At 41.6% G+C, this 22,991-nt stretch overlaps 1 protein-coding gene across 5 annotated transcripts in view; it reads left to right on the forward strand.

Moving 5' to 3' along the window:
- The window catches only part of sema4c (sema domain, immunoglobulin domain (Ig), transmembrane domain (TM) and short cytoplasmic domain, (semaphorin) 4C), an 84,287-nt gene that overhangs the window by 46,428 nt on the left and 14,868 nt on the right, over nt 1-22,991 (forward strand). For all 5 annotated transcript variants that reach the window (XR_004212826.1, XR_004212829.1, XR_004212827.1 and 2 more), the window contains 6 exons: nt 10,867-11,021; nt 15,098-15,160; nt 16,871-16,969; nt 17,351-17,447; nt 18,755-18,874; nt 21,052-21,203. Coding sequence is in view for 1 of the 5 variants with exons in the window: in XM_031849717.1 (XP_031705577.1) it covers nt 10,867-11,021; nt 15,098-15,160; nt 16,871-16,969; nt 17,351-17,447; nt 18,755-18,874; nt 21,052-21,203 (686 nt within the window). In the remaining 4 variants the exon portion in view is untranslated. The remainder of the gene's footprint in view (nt 1-10,866; nt 11,022-15,097; nt 15,161-16,870; nt 16,970-17,350; nt 17,448-18,754; nt 18,875-21,051; nt 21,204-22,991) is intronic.

The following is a 22,991-nucleotide window of genomic DNA, read 5'->3' on the forward strand; positions in this document are numbered from 1 at the left end:
GCTGTGTGTCTATCAGTCTAATCCCCCTTTGTTTTTATGTGTGTGTGAGTGTGTGTACTGCTTAGGCTGGCAGTCTGAGGGATTTGGAGCTCCGGACCGTGCAGGAGTGTGTGTGTGTGTGTGTGTGTGTGTTTGTGTGTGTGTGTATGTGTGTGTGTGTGTGTTGGCTGGGTTATGCTGGGGCAGAGATGGTTGAAGAGATAATATTTACCCCCCCACCCCCTCCCCCAACACCAGCACCCCCACCCAGCAATTACATGAGGCTTACACAAGGTTGCAGAAGAAGAAATACAATCATCTTCTCTATCTCTCTCTCTATTTCTCCAACTTTTATTCTTTAAAAGTCACATTTTGACATTTTGAATTTTAGGTTGTTGTTATTCTTCGCCACCCACATGTCACAGTTATTGAGGAGGAAAACGTAACAGTTGGCTCCTAATGAGACATTTTATGTACACACATTATGTATGGCCCTCATAGAGCTGCTAATGAGCGCTATAAATTTGCATACTTTTCTTTTCTAATTACTGACATAGTGCATGTATCTTGATTTCTTTTCACATTTATGTGGTTTGTATTTCAAATTTATGTTCATTTTGTACAAGTTTCTCTGTAATAATTTTTTTGCTAAAGGTCCTCTCATCCACACTTTTTCACTTAATGTTAAAGGAAAAGGCTTATGTTAATCCATTGCTCTCTTAGTGGCAACAAATGCCAGGAAAAGACTCAAATGCTCTCCTCGTAGCACCACACTCCAGTCAGACAACAGCAATTCTACCTCGGTAATAGTCGTAGAACGCATTTCTTGCAAACGCAACAGATACAAAATGAAATTAATCGAAAACGTCTTTGTTTATCTTTCCACTGTTCTGACAATCACCAACTCTAGTTTAAGAGTTTGAAGGAGAGGCTGAAGTAACGACGGTAAGATTTTCCCTGGAAGTTTATTGACCCTGTTTTCCGGAGCGATCGTTACATCACACCAGAAAAAAAAGACAGAAAGGCATACTCCTACCGAAAATTGGGAAAGGAGCATATTGCCTATTTTAAAGGGTTTTTCCACATTTACAAAAAAAAGCCTGACTTGAGTCAAAGTCCTATAACTCAAGTCTACACCCCTGCAAGGATCAATTCATTGTTGCTTCTTTTCATAGGATTTGTTGGCAATAAGAAAAAAGGTATAAGTTCTTCTTCCTGACTTGTTTTCTTTCTTTTCCATTCTGTCTCTTAGACTGACCTGTTCTAGTCTTTTCCCTCCTGTTTCTTACTTAATTGGTCACAGCTGATTGGAGCATCCATTATGTTGTTTTAAGATGCTTTCACACACTTAACCTGGCCTTTTCACGACAGAAAACACTCCAGCTAATGGCAGCGCTGTCTTCTCCCACTCCTCTCTCTTTTTCTCTTTCCTTCTCTCTTTCTGGCTTTCTCCTGTTGGGTTCATACACTCAACCACACAAACACTCCTTAACCCAGCCCAAAGACAGAGGCCAGTAAGCTGAAACTATGGCAAAATGCAGCAGCTGTGGTTAAACAAAGAAAGGAGGAAAGAATGAGAGAGAGAGAAGAGAAAGAGGGAGGTGAAGAGAGAAGGAGAAATAGAGCCCTTAGAAACTTGATATGTTGTTTGAAAATCTAGCCAGCTTTGATGCAGCACATGCATCTTTAAAGAAAAGTTAAAGCAAATGCTCTCCTCCTGGTTTAGAAAAAGAAGGATAGAATGAGAGATGGCGGGAGAGAAATAACTGAGCAGAAAGAGAGTGGAAAAGGGCCGGGTCTCTGACCTCCAAAAACCTCTCTCTCTCTCTATCCCTCTCTCTCTCTCTCTACCTTTCTTTTTTTCCCTTTCTTTCTCTCTGCCGTATCTCTCCAAACCCTCCAATTACAATAATGAGCGGTTGAGAGCGAGGCAGAGAGAGGGCTGTGCGTGACTGGGAGGATAAATGGAGGAGAGGAAGGGAGGGATGGAAGAAGGAGATTCATCACCGCTTTTTATCTGCTTTGAGTGTCACTCATCCCCTGACCCTGTGCTGATTGGTCAGGGAAGATTAACAGCCGGGACCAGATGTCAGGAGCTGGAGCACTCTCTCTGTTGTCACACTGACTCTGTGAAACCTGATGTGTGAGCAAGTGGGCATGTGGATTAAAATGAAAATGCCACTCGAAGGCTGCTCTTATCCGAAGCACCTTCTTGTAGTAGCAGTGCCCCCGTTGACATTATAATAAAAAAATCACTGCCGCTCATAATCCCTATCCGTAACTCAAAAGCGTAATTTTTGACATTTGACATGTGATAACAGCTGAATTTTGTTTATCACATGTGAAACAGCATTTGACCGACACATTCTAACTTTTGTATTTCGTAAATTGAATATGTTTGGGTTTTTGACTGTTGGTTGGAAGAAAACAAGCAATTTGAACAGTTTGTGATTGTTTTTTTGTAGCTATTTCATGGACTAAATTATTTGATGCATTCATTTAGTTCTTGAATTGACGGTAAAAGAAACAAATCAACAGCCTGGAGGGAAGGTTAACCTGTTCATGCAGCATATGGGGAAACAAATCGTGCGCAGGAATAATTAATTTGAGGCACAAGCAGGAATCTACTGTGCCGAGTAGCTTTGTGAATGAACAAGACCACATGTTGTGACTCATATAGCTGCACATGTTTGCCTCCTCCACTGATTGTTAAAAGCAGGAAATTTCTATTTTGCCCTGTGCGCAGAATAACTACACCATGAGTACCTTTCATTCAAAATGGGCGGTACTGAGTCATAAGTACTCAGCTGGACAGAAATCTACTGATTGAGGTGGTAGAACAGGCTTTGTCTTAAATCGCAAGCTTTTTAGGGTTTGGTGATTCAAACCCCAGCCTGGAGTGTCTCCAGTTTGAGGACGCGAGGACGCAATTCACTGTTCTTCTGAATTAACAAATGTAAATAGTTCAGTGAATCAAATTCCCAAACTACAGCAGTGCCAATGCTACACCCGTTGAGCTCCACAGGCATCCGCCTATCTCTCTTTGTGTGTGTGTGTGTGTGTGTGTGTGTCATCACCACAACACTGTACCAAAAGGCCTAAGTCTCCCCAGCTGGTGCCCGCTGCTGTACCAGTCATACATGCTACACCATGACGCTGGAATGGAAAAACCTCACTTGTGGCATCAACCAGCTCTTGATCATTTGTTCAGCTTGTTGTGGGCTGCAATAGCGACCCCCATCGAGCTCGGCTGTTTCAACCCCCCCCTTCCGCTTTCATCTTCCAACTTCCAAACCCCCCCCTTCGAAAACCATCCCCCCACTGGGCTCACTTGTTCCGTCCTTGTGTTTAATCCACTTTTACCACTTCCTCTCCTCCCACTCTCCCATCCCTTCATCTCGCTCTACCAATTTGGCTGAATTCAATCGCTCCACATTGCCATGACTGTTTGTGAAAAACTGTAATTGTGAAGCTGTACGGGAAATACAAGTGCTCCATAATCGACAAACAACAGCTTACACATATAAGCCATGCAGAGACTAGTAATTATTTGGCTTAAAAACATGCACTTTCGTCACTGTACTTGCTATTATTCTTTATGGCATATTGATCCAGTCACAAGCGACTTAAGTACATGAATTCCTTGTGTTGAATAATCCTATCAATCTCATTTATTCTTATTTTACAATGGCAGATCATCCATAATGACCTAAATTCACTGCACAGTTGACGGAAAGGTATTATTGCCGATCTAGCTCGTACGGGCATGTATATCTTTCCCTTTCTTGTGTCTCTCTATATCCATGCTCTCATTCTGTCGTACACCTGACTCTCCTGTGAACTTGTCATCTGTTCGGCAGACAAAGCTTGTGCATCCACGTGGGAGTGTGTGTGCCTTTGTGTGCACATTGTTGTTTTTTTTCCTTCAAAGAGGGTACCTGCTCAGATGAGGATCTGACGGAGCTCTGTGTGTGCACACGCTCGGGTATATCTGCATGTTTGTGTGGGCGCTGCACAACGTCTCTCCCTCCTCTGTCTGTCTGTCTGTCTGTCTGTCTGTCTGTCTCTGCCTCTTGCTCGGTGTTTGTCGCTGCTTCAAAGCTCTCCCTAAAATAGGCCTTTAATCATAGTTTGGTGAGTGCGTGGCTCGGCGGTTGCGAGCTATATGCAGAGGCTGGATGTATTTATAGGAGACAGGGAAAGGGAGGCTGGAGCTCCGCTGGAAGGCTGATGGAGGCAGATTACAGAGGCGAGGCCGGCCGTGAAGCAACAGGCGTCCCCCCCACCACCTCGTCCTCCTCCTCAACCCCACATTGGAGTTCTGTTGGGTTTGGCTTGGTATGATTTGGGCTGAGCTGGATGGTGCAGCTGTGACATGACCCTGAGATACCCTACATACAAGGAAGAGTGCCCGTGCATGAACACATGCAAGCACATTATACACATACCCGAAATGTCTTTCTGCTGAGTTCCACCTGTTGATGTCACCACCAAGCTACCAGTATGAACTAAGTTGTTGCCCGCTTTCCTAAGAGTCACATAGTGTCACAGCTTGATTAGCTTCAGGAGGCCTGCGGTGTGTAGTCCTCTTGATAATGTTTTGTCTGCAGTTGCATTATTGTTGCATGATACTGCAGTTGTATAAACTTGTACTGGGTGACAACTCTGCCGTGTGGTGCATGCAAGGACACTCAAGCAGAGGCTTCACACTCTGTCATGACCCGAGTAGGAAGATGTTATTCCAAACAGTCCTCTTCAACGAAATGTCTTTGACTCTGGTTAAAAGTAGTACAAGTGCAACTTTCCTCAAATACTTACATTCTATGTTGTCCTGCTTCAACATTTCAGAGGGAAATATTGGACCTTTTACTCCACTAAATGTACCTTTACTTTAAAGATTATGATTATACATAATATGTTTAATCATAATCTTCTAAATAAACTCACCAGAATAAGAATAAGCTAAACAACAGTATAAAGGTGTAAGCTTTGTCTCAACAAGCTAGAACATTAACAAGCTGCCCACACACATCATCATCTTTCCATCACTAATAATAACTCAATAATGTAATACATAATGATATACGGCATGCAGGGGACTTTTTTTGCATTATGAGCACTTTTACTTTTGACATTTTTGCTTTAAATATTTTTGCACTTTTTCTTAAGCAAACGTTTAAATGTAAGACATTTTTGCAAATGGTCTTGTTTCTTTGCTTAAAGAAATAGTTTGATATTTTGGGAAATATGCTTAATGGTTTTCTTGCCGATAGCTGGATGAGAAGATTGATAGCACTCTCTACAATGTCTGTATGCTATATATGAAGATTCCACCAGCTGCCAGTGAGCTTAGCTATATCATAACTTGTCATTTTTTCCACTTAAACAAATGAGATATGACATGTTTATTTGGGAGCTTTAGGGGTGCTGGTATGGTGGACTTTGTTACCTTTGGACAGAGTCGGGCTGTTTCCCCCCTGCTTCCTGTCTTTATGCCAAGCTAAGCTAACCGGCTGCTGCTGGAGGTCAAGCTTCACTGGTCTTTGGCAAAAAAGGTTCACTGTGATGGTTTATCTTTCTCAAGCATGTTTCAGGTCTCTGAGTAGAAATTTAGCCCAGAGCTATAGGCAAATAGCTTACTCAATGAGCAAACATTTTAGGATGATGCATCCATGTATTTGTTCCAAACTTCAACCTAAAAATAGTGATAAACATTTTCCCTTTTAAATCCCCAACATCTCTTTATTTAAATATGCGTAGTGTTATCAGCAATATATAATCCACCCACTTGCGTACAGAAATGCTCATACTTTTTTTTAATCACAGTCTCAAACACGCACACAGCCAGTGGAGAGGTTTTGTAGACATTGCTGATCATTTCTGTTTCCAGTGGTACTGACCTCGGTCGGGCCTTTTGAGTTGTCTATCATCTGTATTCTCCCTTTCTGTTCTGTCTTTCTATTTACCCTTTTGTTTGTATTTCCCCTCATCTGTTGGACTCATTATGCCTCTCCTCGTCTCTGCCCTCCATTTCTTATTCATGCTCTTTTATTTATATTCCCTCTTTTCTTTTGCTCCTGACAAACTGTTGTCTAGAAGCATCAAAGGCCTTGTAATTTAACCTGAACCACTCTTACACACACACACACACACACACACACACACACACACAAAATCCTTGAAATGATGGAAAGACTCTCAAGACAGTCCTAAAAGCTTAAAACCGTTTTCAAATATCTTCCATCCAGTATATATAGACCTGATTCAGAATCAGGGGAAGGACAGTGTTGTGTGCTGCACTGCTGTATATTCAATGCAAGGTGAGTTGTATAATATGCATCCTTTGTGCTTTGGAGTACATTGATTTTTTTTCCCTTTTCTGCTCAGTCATTATTAGAACAGAGGGTTGCCTCTTTTATTTTGGCATTCAATTCTCCACTGCTGTGAAAACATCAAATAAGATTTGTGTTAAACCTGCAGATGTTTACATAAATGTAGACATAAATTCAAACTCACACACTGTCCCTTCAAAAAAAACATGTATACTTGTTCACTTGCACATAAATAGTGACGAACCACAGGTGTGGACAGCCTTGTGTCTGTTACAGAGACACCCACAGCCACTCAGGTTACAACACACACACACACACACACACACACAGCAGGTAGCCTCAGGGCTGCCACAGAGTGGTGGCAGATGGTAAGTGCTTCTGCCCGTATCGCCTCTTAATGACAGAGCCGCTGATCACTTCAAACAAGCCACTCGGAGCAAAACTTTCCTTCTGTTGGTGGAGAGATGCTCAAGTCACTGAGCAGGTACCCTGGAGAACTATCCAGGACTCTGCATGCGAGTGTGTGTGTGTGTGTGTGTGTGTGTGTGTGTGTGCAAATGCAATGTGTCTTTCAGCTTACCCATCAACTTTATGTGTGTGTTCAGACATGCACTGATTTGTGTGTGTGTGCGTGTAGGTGTGTGTGTGTGTGTGTGTGTGTAAACGTGTGGCAGCTCTGGAGTTTTCTTGCCTGGCTGTGTGGAACACAGCAGATGTGCTCAGTTCTCCCCTGAGGATGCCGCCTCTCTCTCTTCACTCTCTCTCATCAAGCTCCCTCATCCGTACATACCCTCCAATGTTTATACACCGCTGCTCTTCACATAATAAGCTGACTTCAGTACGTATCCCTCCTTTCCTCTATCTCTCTCCCTCCATCCTCCCGTGCCTCTCACAACACGCCATTTTTTAACCATATCTTGATCAGATCTATATGTTTGCTGGGTGTTGTTAACACACATCCACACACACACATAAGCAGCATGGTTTTAAGTGGAAGGGTTTAATTGTGCCAGGATGGTCAAAATGCTTTTTAAGAGGCTCTTAGTGTTTTTCAGAACAATTCTGGAGTTAACAGCTGACACTTTAAACGTTTTGTATCCTTTCACATGAAAATGGTCCCATTTAAAGTAGAGATTTACCCAGGGTATAATATGAGGTTTTTCAAAAGAGGGGTCTCAAACTCAAATTACATGGGGCCCGCTGGTCCAGTTCTCCAAGGGGGCCACTTGAGCACTCTGTGGATGCAAAAAAAAAAAGTGGTGACAAGCTATTCAGTTAGACTCAACTTGCTAAATGTTAAAGGAGCTGTATTTAACATGCATAGCATTAATATAGCAGCAAACAACTATTATATATGTAAAGATATGGTGGAGTAATGTCTACCTGAGCAGAGAAGTAAGTCGCTCTCCCTCTGTGTGTGTTGTTATCCGAGCTTCTCTTTGCTTTGTTGACATAACCGGGCTGGCCGTGCATAGTTTGTAGTGCATGTTAGTGCATGTGAGCGTGCTCCACTAGTTAGCTGCTCTGATGGCGGTTACAACTGATAATGCTGTCTGATTTTTGACTTTTGTCGTAGTTTGCATTTTAGCAACGTTAGCTATGAGCCTTTGGCTCGTTGTCGACATGTTGAGAGCCCTTGAGAGGCAATCTAAATGCTCCCAATCTTGGATCTTGCACCTTGCAAATGAGAAATAAAAGCACATTTTATGCTCCAATTTTACTGGCGGCCAGAAAAAGTAGTTATTACTCTAAAATATAAGACTAGAAAGAAAATGAGATTGGGAAAAAATATTTACTTTGGGAGGCTTTTTCAAATAGTCACAGGAGAGATCTCTGGCTGCAAAGTACAGTATGTGCCCAAGATTATTGTTTGTCTTGATTCTAGTGCTACCATTTGTCTAAAATTGGTAGCGTTTGCGTTCCGTTGACAGCAATGTTGATTTACTATGAAAATTTGAAGCATCACTTGTGTGCAGCAGGTACAGAGAGAGAGAGCACACTGTATTTTTGAAGCCAATAAAACTAAATCTTCAAAAAACTGGCTTTAGGTTGAATGACTTTGGTTGAGGGGGTTCAGCAACAGGCCTCACTTCTAATCTCCCTTTCTTTTCTTCTCTCTCTCTCTATCACACACACACACACACACAAAGCTCCTTCATCCAGTACATATTGCTGCATGTCTAAAAGTCTATTTAGTCCCAACTAGGCCACAGCATCACATGAGCAGTTAGTCACACCATAAATCACACCAGTTCCTGCCGTTCCCTCCCTGGATTTCAGCTGCTATTTTCAGTCGGGGGAAACAGCGAAAGAAGTGAATATATTCAAGCTGTCAAAAAACAAAAAAAGGAATATTCTTATTCAATTTATGAGATCGCATTACGTGCAGCGCAGGCTGTCGTCGCCACGCGTTGTGCACACGTTCCATCAGCCCAGATAAAGTGCGAGAGAGAAGACAAGGTGACACTACAAGCAACAAGAGTGTGGATAATGAAAACTAAACACCATCCTTTCTCTCTTTCCTCCCGTCTTGCATCTGCTCTGCACCACTAGTTTGTCTGTATGCTAGTCGGGGGATTTGAACGGCGTGTGTGTGTGTGTGTATTTGGGCGTATTTATGTATGTGTGTGTGTGGGAGTGAACAGCAAAACAGTGGGTGTATCTTTTTTTTAAAGTTTGGATGAAAAAAAGTCAGCTCTGGTTTTTCAACAAACCCTGCAGATGGGACCGCGGAGAGACCATTTTGTGATTTTCTCATAATGTTTTTGAGATTGTTTGTGTCTGTCGGCAAGTGCGAAAATCAGAAACAATCCAAAAATGTGGGCACTCCCCAAACGAATCAGACAGCCCTGAGATAAATCACATTGAGTCAGCTAGGATCAATAACTGGGTTAACAAGGAGGCTGATATTCCGTTAATACTCTTGAGTGATCGTCTAATCAGAGTAAAAGGCCTCATTTAGGCTTTTATTAAAATGTGATTTGCATCAAGATGTGCAACACGGATAATGAACAATGTAATCACACCTGCAGATTTACTCCCATTATCAATGTTCTTTTGCTCTGCATTCTGTCCACGTCGGCTCTCATTTTCCCTTTTGCACTAAAGTCTGACTCTAAACCCCTGTTTGGTTGTGTATAGGTGCTCCGTGTATATAGCCTTGATTAAGCTGCTCTCTTCTTAATGCTGCAGTGCTGAGTGTAGGAGTTCTTCAACAAGCGTTAGTCTAAAAGCTGTGTCCAATTGAGGCAAAACACAATTTAGGTGGTTTTACAAAAACAAGATTAGCTGATTTTTTCTCAATTTGAAAATTGCCATTCTTAATGGAACGTTGTGTGTTGAACAAGTGTATGAATACAAACCTCTTGGCGACTGGCTCGATAACAAACTGCCTTTTAACGCTCCCATTAAAGCAATGGCTGATTGAAGCGGTTGACGGTTAGTTTCTTTTATAGATAACAAAAGGTTTAGATTGTGCAGATTGTGCAGACTTGCAGCCATTTATATCAGTGTGAGATTATGGTTTCATCAATATAGCGCTACTTTAAAAGCTCTAGATGCTGCCTTCGCTCTGCTGTTAGATTCATAACTTTGACAGCACACGTCACTGCACTCTTCATCAAAACAAGGGCTGGAAGGGCAAGTGCAATATTGCTTCTTGTTTATTTGCACAGCTTCTCTAAATAGAAGACCACCTTATCTCTCCTCTGACATGCAGATCTGGAACTTATCAGGCTTGCCTTGAAGACTGGCTTCTGCTCTAGGTTCTTAAAGTAAATACAGAGCTTTTGAAGCTTTCGGTGCAGTGTTCCATCCTGCAGGAATCATTTACAACAGATCCTAAAGCTAGATACCTCGGGTAGTTTCGGCAAACTTAATTATGAGTTATAACCGTGGGAGCTTTTAGTACGAAAAATGCTTTTTTTTTTTACATCATTGATGTTTTGTTGATTGCCAGCCAGACAGTGAAGCTGGTATTTTGTTCACCTTGTGAGTCTTGAGTGTGAGTCAGCGGGCCTGAATGTGGTCCTGCAGACACCTACTGTAGGAACTACCACAGAGGCAGTTTTAAGTACTTCGGTTCGGTGTTTATATTTCTGCAAGATGCGGTCACGAAACTGTATAGATGTGATCAAAACGAAGGCCGAGTTCAAAGATGGGTGTGGCCCGAGCAAGGGTCCCGGAAGTAGGGGGGTCCTCAGTGTCCGAGGTGCCTCTGTAAAAATGTTAAATTGAGCAGGAACTTTCACATGTTGCGAAGCTGAAAGCTTTGTATACGACACACAGCTTGTAATGAAAAGCAAAGCTGTGGGAGAAGTCCACCATGTACCGGACGAGCAGAATGGACGACATTGAGCTATAGGTGGTGGAGTAGGCGAGGCTCGGTGGTGTGAATAAGATGAGACATCAAACATTTCCAACAAGGGAAGTGTGAAATGTTCTTCTCGGGTTTTATTCTGTCATCTGTCAACAGATCAGTTGAAAGGAAATATGAGCAGTTCTGCAGCTATGTATTATCAGCAATGTAACGATGCCCCTCTGTGTCTTTATCCAGATGTTTTGGACAGCATGGCGAGGTTCAGCATTCAGGGAGTGTTCAACTACAGCATGCTGACTCTGTCTGACCACGAGAGGGTTTTGTACGTCGGAGCACGGGAGACGTTGTTCGCCCTGGACCCCAACGACATCAGCAAACAGCTACGGCCTCAGGTAACGCACACACAACACTTTAAAAGCTGTATTTTCCATTTAAGAGGATTCAAATTTGACAAAACGTCAATATGGGAAGGATAGGAAGGATTTCAAGACAAGCAATTGTATTCACACAATACTGCCTCTGACTAACTGCCACTGCGAACACCCACACAGTCTGAGAGGCTTTTGTAGGAATGTGAGAAATTAAATGATAACACATAACATTTAATATCACAACGCGTCATGATGGACAGTTAAGGAACAAAAAGCATCGTCTCCTCCGCACAGCCTGGTTACTGAGCACTGCAGAGATAAACACACATTTCAAATACTTCATTTAAATACGCCAAATTCAATTATGATATCAACTGTGATATAATTATTATATCCAAGATTCAGCTTGAATATGCAGGAAACGGGCAAAAAATATAGAGCATAATCTCTGCCACACTTCTTTGTTGTCTATTAACTTACAGAACGACCTCATTTCATCCTTTTTTGGCTCATTTTTGGACTCAAGGACATTTCAGAGCACACACCAAAAAAAATTCTGGCGAACAATCAAAGAGCTGTAATCGTACCATAATAAAGTACACTGAGTCATACTAGTTGTTGGGTTCTTTATTGGTCTGGCCTGTACTGTACTTCTTTTATTAAATGTTCAGGCCTTGTACAAGCTAATAATGTACGAGCTGACAAGCAGTTTAATGCCTTTTCGAATTGTGTGTCCTCCTTAAAGGGTCAAAAATATAATAAAATGTATTTATTGCTGCTGACCAAAGATATAGCATTTCTCGCAGAAAAAAAAAGTATATGGAGCCCTGAAACTGACAAAATACATAGATCATAGATTGAATAATATGAATTAATAATACTGTTTGTTAAATGAAAATGGAATGTTCCGTACTAGTTCTGTTGTGGTCCTTGATGAAGGAAAGAGACGTGCACTTGAAGATGAAGATTAGGTAGCTAGCGATGTTAAGCATCCATTATCATTAGATGTAGTGTTTAGACTTAATTAACGAATACCCTTAAACTGAATTTTTTTCTGTTTTAGGCGCCAAACATAAAATCTTTCAACTAAATCAAACCATGAAAATCCCATAAACGTACAAAAACAAGGTCTTATAATATAAAGATTCATCGTTAATCGGGAAAGGGATTTTTACATGATCAAGTTTTATATATTTTGGACTAAATTCAAATGTTTTTTGACAAGTTATTACTTTATTTGCGAGTTATTTATGTTATCTGTTGCTAAAAGCCTCCAACAGCAATAGTGTGAGTACACTGCCAAATACTAAGATCCTAATATGCGCGGCTGTTAGCTCCAATATTTCACTTTTGTCAGCACAAACATATCCACTGTGAATGTGTGGGAGTAAACAGGCACTCTCACGCACACACACACACACATTCACAGGCGTTGGCCCTGTTTCCCGGAGTTTACGATGCACTTATTCAATCATGTTTTTATTGTCCTTGTTTTAATTTGTGTATCTTGTTTTTCTTTGAAGCACTCTGGGGCAAACCTGTTTGTTCAAAGCACTCTATAAATACCCTTGACTTGACCTGATACACACACATGCACACACACGCACACACGCACACAAGCAGAGATGCTAAAGCCTCAGAGACTCAATCTGGTTTTGCTATGCTCCGTCAATAATTGGTCCATATTGCAATCAGTACAATTGCAGCAGTCCGATGAAGGTGTAGCAGGCAGCCTGCAGCGGTCTGGGAATTGTTATCTGATTTAGAGCCGTAATGAGCAGTTATTAGATGCACATACACACACTGTCACACGCAACACAGGCTGTGGCTGTTCGAGTGAGGGTTATGAGTCTTACAGTAATGATAAGACCACCTGTTGTCAGCCCCCTAGTGTGCATTGTAGTGGGAAGGAGCCAACGCAGAAAAATGGCAGTGCGAAGACGAGGGAATAGTCCATCCCCTCCGTCACCATCTGCCCATCACTCTCTCACCCCTCCTCCCCCTTCCTTCCTTTAACTGCTACTCTTTTATTTCTCGTCTTCCGTCATTACTTTCATGCCTGTCTCTCTTCCCTCAATATTTTCAAGGGATATATTTTCTCAGAATTTGGACTTTTTTTTTGAGACAGGCAGCTCCCATTCGTGTCTGAAGTGCTTCCTCCTACATTATTTAGTTATGTTCTTTCCCATGTCTGTTATATAAGTTATGTTGTTTCTGTTTTTCCTCATTTCATTTATTAAATGTGTTCAGTCATTCTCCCCAACGGTGCCTCAGACAACGCTGATACAGTTTAGACTAACATTAATGCGGCGTTTCACCCCCAGCATTTTGAAAAGTACAAAATGTAGCAAATGTTCAAGTGGGCGAGATATCAGGCTCACATATCCAGCGTCCTTGCTCTACACATTTCTTTTCAGGGCCATCTCAGTTTGAGCTGCCCGGGAACCAGTGTGCTTTTTTTTATTCATTAGCTAATGGCCAAAGCGTGGTTTCCATTACTTGCGCTGACGCTGTATGAGATAAAACATCCGAGATTAGCACAGGGCTTTCAAGATGCTGAAACCAGATGGCCGTGTAATAGCACTGAGGTCCTTCCCAAATTAAAGGTTTATGCTTAATTTTCATCACTTGAGACTCTTTCACTGACAGAGTAAGACACTTATTAACCATACATTAACCATACCTACTTTGTACAGTTATTTGTCACACAAAGACTGTCTCTAAGACACTAATGTGAAGAGAGCTTATTATTCGTGCCACGTGTTAATGTGAAATGGAGGACATTTGCTTTGGCAGACTTGTCTTTGTAGGTCGTCGGGCATTAACACAGAAAGCTTCTGCTGCTTCTGCTACTGCCTGGTGCTTTTTGTAAAATACCTGAACTGTGTGGAGCAAATGAAGAGTTGAGTTTCTTCATTAGATAATAAAGTAGACGGTGACTAGTGACTAATGAGTGTCCCTTGGGAACGAATTAGAAGTAACAATAAACTGCTGGTGTTGCTGTGCTTCATTTTATCTCGTCTGTCTTTAGAAACTCAAGTGCATTAGTTAAAACCACAGATCCTACAGGTAATATTTCAAAGCCACTGATCCTAATGATTAATTCTATCATCATAATATATAAAAGTTAGTATTTTAAGTCTAGTTTGTAAAGCTCAATCTGTCTACCAGTACAGTACACGGCAACAACTCGTTGTGTGATTGCTGTTGGTTTATACCCACTCAAGTAAATCAGTTTAATATTGAATATGCAGCAGCTCTCTGCCTGTAATGACCAGTGTGATTATTTCTAATGATGTGGAAACCAATTAGTAAACACAGTGTGGACCTCTGTCCACGGAGCAAAGTTCAGCCATGTGTCACACCGCCATTAAAAAAAGCAGCTACTGTGAATAACACTAAATAGCAAAAGTCAGCGGTAGATGAAGGTATGGACATGTGAAATGTGAAAGAATGTGCACGGTTCTTTTCTATTTGCCTCCCCGCTTTCAGCAGAATTTAGCTTTTTGGAGGACAAAAGCTTGTCACGGGAGTGATACTTCCTCCAGGTGCATTGTGATACACTGTCTTGCCTGTCAGTCTTTGATCCTTTCAACAATGGCATCATCATTAGGGAATTTTGCTGCACTAAGGACCTCACAGTTTCCTTTCTACCACTAACTAAAGAGGCACCGCTGCCAGGGACTGAACTTGGGTCTCTGCAGTCGTCCTCTTTTACTGCACCGACTGGGCGGCTCAGTCTGTGGACCGAACTGTATCTTAAGTTCAAGGTGAACTAGTGTAACTTCAGAAAACACTTTGCACCTACTTGTTGGAATCGAAAAGTATAAGTGAAGTAAAAGGCCCATTATGTGCAAAATGTATGTTTTTTAGTACCAAAATGAATTTGAGTCTGTGGTTGTTGAGTGCACCCTTTTAGAAAGAAGTGAGGTGATGTCATTTACACGTATGCTTACTTTGTATGGTCCATGAATGAACATGATGTATAGACACATTGGTACTTGCAGGATGTATTGCTCATGGGCCGAAAGGCAGACAGCACCGTTCCTGGAGACGCCATGTTGCCCACATCGTATCTGTCTCTTTCTTTTCCCCAGATCGACTGGCTGGCTCCGCAGGACAAGAAGAGAGAGTGTGTTGCCAAAGGGAAGAACAACCAGGTAACATGGATTGAAGCTGACAGAGTGTCTGAGTCGTTGGGGTTACCCTGCCTTGCTCGAGGGCACAGTGGCAGTCGTTTTTTTTTAAGACAGTAGTTTATGACAGCACTTCCCTTTGCTCAATTACATTTTGTCAAGTCAGTCTGGGACTTCTAACTGGAAACCTTCCAGTCATTACATTAGCAGGCAGTGAATGTGCAACTTCCAGATGGGGTTAGGATCAGCAACTTTTTAGGGGGTTCTGCTCCAAAGAGAATCTAAAATGTGAGTACGACTGATGCTGAGGCTTCATATTCAACAGACATCTTCTCGTTCAACTCTCAGCAGGAAATATTCCTTTCATATATAAATTATTATATCATGGTGTACCACGGTCGGAGAAAAACTTAACAAATCTCATAATGATGTTCCACTTATTCCAAATATGATGCTACTTAACAGAGAAGTAACTCTTTGTAATTCAGCATTACGTCATACATTGTCCAGGCATATGAGCCTGCTGTTCTTACCATCAGTTGGGGTGCATTTGTTAACACAGATAGTGAACTGCTTTGCACTTTAGTCTCAGCAAGAGCTCCTCACTGCTTACCCTGCATAATGTACATTTGCAGTCTCCTTTAATATTTTATAGAAACACACAGCGAGCTAAAATGTCTCTCATCGCTCAACAATAACCTTTGATGTGGTTTTAAACAGTAGAGGAAATAGTTCACTGGAGTGCTACAGTTAACTAAAATTGACTCCGAGAAAGAAAGAAAAAGTGAAAAAACATGTTGAGAAATGAGTATCTTTAAAACAGGAGCTTTAAAAATAGTTTTCAAATAGTTATCAAAACTTAATGTTTATTCTAAATTCACCTTTTGAAAGTTGATCATTTGTCTTTCATAAAATACAGCATGATCAAGATAGTTGACTATATATATAGACACATATTTGACAGGAATTGATTTTCTATTTTCAAGAATAACCATATGGTGTTTACACTGGCCGTTGTTATACTTAAGTCTTTTTATTTAATGTTGTAGCTATGGGCCTGTAGTTGAAGCCCGTCTGCCAGACACATCTCATCCTAATTGTCCTCACTGATTGCAGGAGCTGTAAAAATGAATTTAAAAAAAAATCATATTGCTCCTATTACAGCTGTGAGATACAGATATTGTTTTGCTGCTGCGAAAGCAACATCAAGTGGATGCACTGAATTATTCATTCCTCCAGCATCATGTGTGAGCATCTGTTTCCAATTCCTTTCAAAGAGCTTTATTGTTCATCACAGCGCAGACATTGAAGGGCACTACCCATAAAACACTGAATATATTATACTGCTAATTACACACATATCTTTTGAATGGAAACAATCTGTTGTTGTTTTTCTTCAGTTTAAAGGTTACTTAGAAATTGTGGTTACATCATATATTAAGGGATGTCCTCAATGGGACACTTGTACAACAGTGTTGATTGGCTGACTTCATACACCTAATAAATGAAAGAAAAATCTGCTCTAAAAGGCTGCCGGTGTTCAGTGTCTTTGAGGTTTTTTTTAAATATAAGAAGTCACACTGAAGCATTAGACTAAAAGCTAAATCTCAGAGGTGTGTGTGAGCATACCGAGAGACTTGATGGTGGAATAGACTTCACCTTAACAGAGGACAAAAGCTTCACCTGCCCAACAAACAACAGCATTCTAACAATTCCTCCTCTTCGCCTTCACAGACCGAGTGCTTCAACTACATCCGTTTCCTGCAGAGCTACAACCACACGCATCTCTACACCTGCGGCACCTACGCCTTCCAGCCCAAATGCACCTATGTGGTAACTATGCGTGTGCGTGTGTGTGTGTGTGTGTGTGTGTGTGTGTGTTTCCCTTGACAGAGTTATTGTGAGCCTGATGTTGACAGGTGTCAACTTGAGATGTCAGTCATCTGACCTCAGGCTAAGACCACTGTGTGATAAAATGTAAAAATAAATGCAATGGAAAACAGTATCCCATGCTGGGTTAGATGAATGTGTGAATGCATGTGTGTGTGTGTGTGTGTGTGTGTGTGTGCATATATGTGACACTGATGCAATAGGACAACATGACCAGGGATGGAGCTCTGGTCCTCGGAAAGGACAGACAGAGCTTGCAGCTGTGTCATGCGGGTCATAATACACACTGACCACAAACACCTGTGTTCCTGTGTGTGCTTGCAGAATGCCGACTACTTTACCCTGAACACTGCAGCCCTGGAAGATGGGAAGGGTAAATGCCCATATGACCCTGCCAAGGGGCATACTGGCCTCATAGTGGGTGAGTGTCAGTGTGAATTTATGTAAATGAACGCATGTTGTAATGTACTCTATATTCATGCAAAAATATGCATGCGCATGGTGGCAACGGAAGTGGCGTTTTACCCCAGCAATCCAGATGAGTAAGGAAGCTTTAAATATTGATTTTAAACTGTCCACAGCATCAGGATGTCTGGTTGTAGCGTGCTCGGCTGTCAGGATCGATGTTCCGACAGCGGACTCCTGTTCTACAGGATTATGACAGGATAACAACAGTTTCAGAGCAACAGGAGTTTCAGTTTAATGAGTGACCATGTGAACTGGTGACTTTCAGCCGAACTATCATAAATGGTTGGTGTAGAAAATCAACACAGTTGAGTATTTAAAATGGGTTGAAGGCTTTATCGAGGACACCTACATGTTCTGTTGGTGTTTTCAACAGCTCCCGTCACCTCGAGCGACCACGGAAACACTCGGCTGAGGGTCACAAGTTATCACTGTCACTTGTTTAACTGAAACACCGGCGGCGTCCATGAGCTGTGAAACGCGTTGACTAGCACTTTAAATCTCGATCAAGTCAAAACTCTTCATTTATGTCATGGTATTCGACATTCTGTACACGACCACAGATAACGTAGTTGTTAGCATCAAGTGACTTCTGTGCTCGTCACTGCTGGCTGGTGCAATAGGTTTCTCCACCAAATACATGCAAATATCTGGACACTAAATGTTAGGCCACTTGTTAATGTCTTACCCACTCACTAATAGCACACGGATATGTAAAGTCAATTTGTTCATGTTGTATTTGTGATCTTTAGCGGTTAATGCCCTTGCATAGCTGGACAGCGATCTATAAGATCGATCTATAAGAAAATACAAGTTTGAGTGTTTCTGAACGAGTGTAACGATCATTAAAGGATCACGTTAAACAAAAGATGCATGAGCACTTCTCAGTTGGAAACGGGTTCATATCCATCAACACCAAACCAACAGTCAGCTCCGCTTGTTCCATCTCAGCAGTCTGTACAGTGAACAACACCACCATGTTGTTACAGCTCTCGCATAAAATGTCCATCAAATCTCCACAACCCACTTCTGCGGCATTTCCCATCTGCTTTGTAGCTACATGATTGCACTGAGAGTCCAGGACTCCAATTTAACTTTGCATGCTGCATTCACTTCAGTGTGAACAGCTTCTCTCAACTGAAAGGCACCCATTCTCTGTGCTTCTTTGTGCATCCCCGCTAAACCAATGTCCCTCTCTCAGGCCCCGTGCAATTGTGCCCGAAAAAAGAGAATTAAACTAAAGCTTGCATTTTGTTGGTACAGATCAGGAGCTGTACTCAGCAACGCTCAACAACTTCCTGGGTACAGAGCCAGTCATTTTGAGGAACCTGGGCCAACAGCACTACAGCATGAAGAGTGAATACTTGCCTGCCTGGCTCAATGGTAAGTGAAAAAGAGGACATTTAGAAAGACAAAGAGAAAGAAGCTGTTAACCCGCCAACTGAAAGAGAGACAGGGAGGGAAGTAAAGGGGAGGGAACCGATAGAAAAATAATTAAAGTGGTTGTTAGCTTAGAGCGCATTTACTACTCAAAATTCTGAGTCGTTTTTGAAACAATGGGTCTTCAATTTCACACAGAAGTAAACAACAGCAGGCTTTTCATTTCTAGCTCACAACCAACAACTTTGTCGGCTAAAATGACGACCGTTGTTTGCACATTTTATCAGCACTAATGAGCTGTTTGAAAACTGCCTCCAGAAGACTTTTTAATCTTGCCAGCTGGCATCTCGTGTTCAAACGAATGTAAAGGGATCTTTAATCTGCTCTTATTGGCTACATACATGATGTAATGCTAAAAGGCCGACGCTAAAAAGCTGCATGTTCCAGGTCAGTATCCTCACCAGTTACTGGTGCCTGTAAAAGACATAGAAAAAAAGGGTAGCGCTGCTTTCCTATTGCGTTTTAGCTAATCAGCCATAGTTTTATAGTACATAAAGTAATGTAGAGAATTAATTAAAATGTTGGTTAGTCCTAATGTAACCCTGTTTGAATGTGTCTGTGGAAAAACATGAACAAGCAACACAGAGGTTACATCTAAGCAATATGTTTTATTTAGTCTTTGAGAAGGAGAAGGATGAATTTGGCAAAAGTAACGCTATCCCAGGTAATGGGTAGCTAATGATATGCTACCTATAAGTAAGCTACACAGTTCTTACCATCTAGTGGTAGTGTTAGTACTACTAGCTTACTTCTAACTTTTCTAAGTTAGTTGCCAGACATGCTCACGTTTGTAGCCTTTGTTCATTACACTTTTACTCTGTATGTGTGTGTGTGTGTGTGTGTGTGTGTGTGTGTGTGTGTTTTGGTTTTGGAAAGGCTATAAAAGAAGACACTACGTTCCAAACCAGCGTAGAAACTACGCCACTACAGTACTAGAATTCCATGCACAATTGTACACTTGTATTCTACCGTTATGTTCAGAAGAAAATTCAAATTTATGGAAAAATATCTATTCCATAATTACCATTGAATTAAACTTAAATATGCTGCATCAAGTTTTTCCAAGACACTGCGACACTGACACATTAAATATGTATTTGAATAAAATGAATCGCATTAGAGATAACGCTGGCTTCTTTTTAACAGTTTCATTAAAAAAAAAGGTGTGAGCTAGAAACATGCAAAAGAACAAATGGAGAAAAAAAAAATGAGTTGCAGGAAATGAAGCGCAGGACTTGGCTACAGCGAGGGATCGTTATCTTTTGGGGGGGGGGGGGGGGGGAGAAAGGAGTGAGCTACTTGGAGAGAAGTGAAGGGGAGAGAAGAGGATGAAGTCACAGCAGGGAAAATGGCTGATGAAAGAACAGACATTAGGATTGGCGATGAAAAGATAGAGGGATAGGTGAGGGGAATGGAAAAGCGAGGGGAGGAAGGAGCAACATACAGATGAGGCTGAGGTTCGGATCGATGTGTCCGTTTGTTATTCATGCTGATGCTGAGCTTTTATTAAAAAGTAGACCAATGAAGCTAGCCTCACCTTGATTTAAGCGGCTTCTAACCAGCCTGAGAGCATTTAATTGGCCTGGGTTTCAGTGGAGAGTTGTAGTGTCCCATGATGGCGTAAAATACTGCTTCTCAGGCTTTTATGCAGAAAAGAACAGTCCATCTGGAGGGAACGTTGTATCCTTGTAATAAAAAAAAAAAATCCTTTTGCATAAAATAGCTGAATTTAGTCGAATGTCTGTGTCCGCCTTTTTAAAAAACATATCAATCAAAATCTAATGAGGGCTCGATGTAGAGAGAATCTGAGAAGGACGGGAACGGATGGAAGGAAATGAGAAACACAAAATGGGGGCCGCTAATGGAGAGACAGAGAGCAAGAAATGACTGGAGGGGAGATGAGGCGAAGGAGAGAGTGCTGATAGAAAATAGACAGAGAGGTGAGAAGAGGCGGCAGGGAATAAGAACGAGGTGTCAAGCTTGTGTGTCTGTGTGTGTGTGCTGTGATTCAGTTCAAATGCACCTAGAGGCTGAGACAATGTGTAAATACACTTTTTGATACTTACCTCCATGTGTGTGTGTGTGTGTGTGTGTGTGTGTGTGTGTGTGTGTGTGTGCAGAGCCGGACTTTGTGGGTTCAGCCCTGGTGAGGGAGAGCAGCGGCAGTAAAGAGGGGGACGACGACAAGATCTACTTCTTCTTCAGTGAGCGAGCGTTGGAGCTGGACTGTGACACTGAGCTCACTGTGGCCAGAGTGGCCCGAGTCTGCAAGGTAATGCACCAGCTGATAATCAAAACTGATCAGAACAGATTCAATTAGGATTCTAACTAAGTCAAAGGAGCAGTAATCAATCTGACTATTTAGGAATGCACGGGGACATACGAAGCCCAAAACTAGTTTTCTCTGAAAAACAGTGTCCTGCATGCTTGGCTTGCAATCAGCTGTTTTTCTGTTTTCTCCAGCTGTTTTGGCAGCTGTTTCTGAGCACTTAATCATTTGAGACAGCACTTGCTTTTGGGCTTACAGACTTCAACAGGAGATGCCCATATAAGGAGGTAACTGGTAGAGTTGTTCAACAGCTCCAGTATACGTTAAGTAAATACATATAGCTTTAAATCTGATAAATCCCACTTAGAATAGCCTGACGTTACGTACAAAGCTAAGTGAACATAATGGCGTTTCAGTTCAGATCCAACGGCACTTGCTCTGCTTTTGTTTGGATTTTAATGCAAGTGATACAAACTGCCTAAACTAAGAGAACACAACTTTCAAGACAGACTTTCTCTGAGCTGCCATATGCCTGTATGCATCCGTCTAATCATCAACTCCATCTACCTTGTACAAAGTGGTGCGTTGAACATGATGGAAACGTGATACTTTCCGTACAAGTTCCGTGTCAGACATGACATGATACATGTAATGAGAAACATTTTCTTCAAGCTTTTACATTATTACCAGAATAAAAGCACTAAGAAAAGGCTGCACAGAGAAAATAGCTGAGCTTTAATTTGTCCCACCCTGAATTTCAGCTAAACAACCATTTACCAACAATGTGTTATGTGAAGACAATTACATTGACATGGAGCTATTTGGTAATAAATGCTTTCGTTCGCTTCATTAATGGTCTCATTAGGATAACTGATTAGGTCTGATATACCACAGTGATTATGGCCAGACATCAGAGGTGCTTCTAGCCGTGAAGAGTGTGACTGCCTTTTTTTAAATTTTCGTATGGCTTTAGGGACTTTTTAGTCATGTTACAGTTACACATGCAGACATATCTCAGTAACCTTTAAACTGAGCAAAGTAGATTGTTAACAGTCTGAGGAGATGTGTCTAATTAAGTGTACAATATATGCACTGTTTTATGGTAAATGCCCTTTCATGTCTGCGCTGTGATCAACAATAAAGCTCTTTGAATGGAATTACAAACAGATGCTCACACACGATGTGTACTAGAGCAATGAACAGTTTAGCTCCTCCTGCTGATATTGCTGTTGCTGCCGCTGCACAATGTCGGTATCTCACTGCTGTATTATGAGCCTTTGCTTCTTTCTTTTTTTTATTCCTTTTTACAGCTTCTGTAATCACTGAGGATGATAGGAATATGTGGCAGACGGGCCTCTTTTGAGCCCACAGTGTGCTATATAAAGGGACAGCTCATCAATGCGCAATGGTTATTGTATAATTGAATATTATTATTATTGTTATCCTCCATTTCTATGGTACCCGTGAACATCCCAGGGTCTAAATGCTCCTTAAGAGGTTTTTCCAACATGCCAACAGTTCTGTCAGCTCATTCGCATGGAACAGGTTTGTTATTATGTTGCTACAGAAAAGGCACAGTGTAGGGGTGCAAGGGTGCACGAAAGTCTTGGTTCGGTTTGTACCTCCGTTTTGGGGTCACGGTTCGGTACGTTTTCGGTACAGCAGGGAAAGCAGAAATAATAATAATAAATACATGTTTTAGATTTCATAATTTAATTCCAATACTAGGCTGCAGCTTGTGCTCAGGGCAGGCACAATGAACGGAATAAAATGTGCATGTGAAGGCACATT

Source organism: Anarrhichthys ocellatus, unplaced genomic scaffold (assembly GCF_004355925.1).
Source record: "Anarrhichthys ocellatus isolate YVR2014 unplaced genomic scaffold, GSC_Weel_1.0 scaffold9, whole genome shotgun sequence".
Lineage (NCBI taxonomy): Eukaryota > Metazoa > Chordata > Actinopteri > Perciformes > Anarhichadidae > Anarrhichthys > Anarrhichthys ocellatus.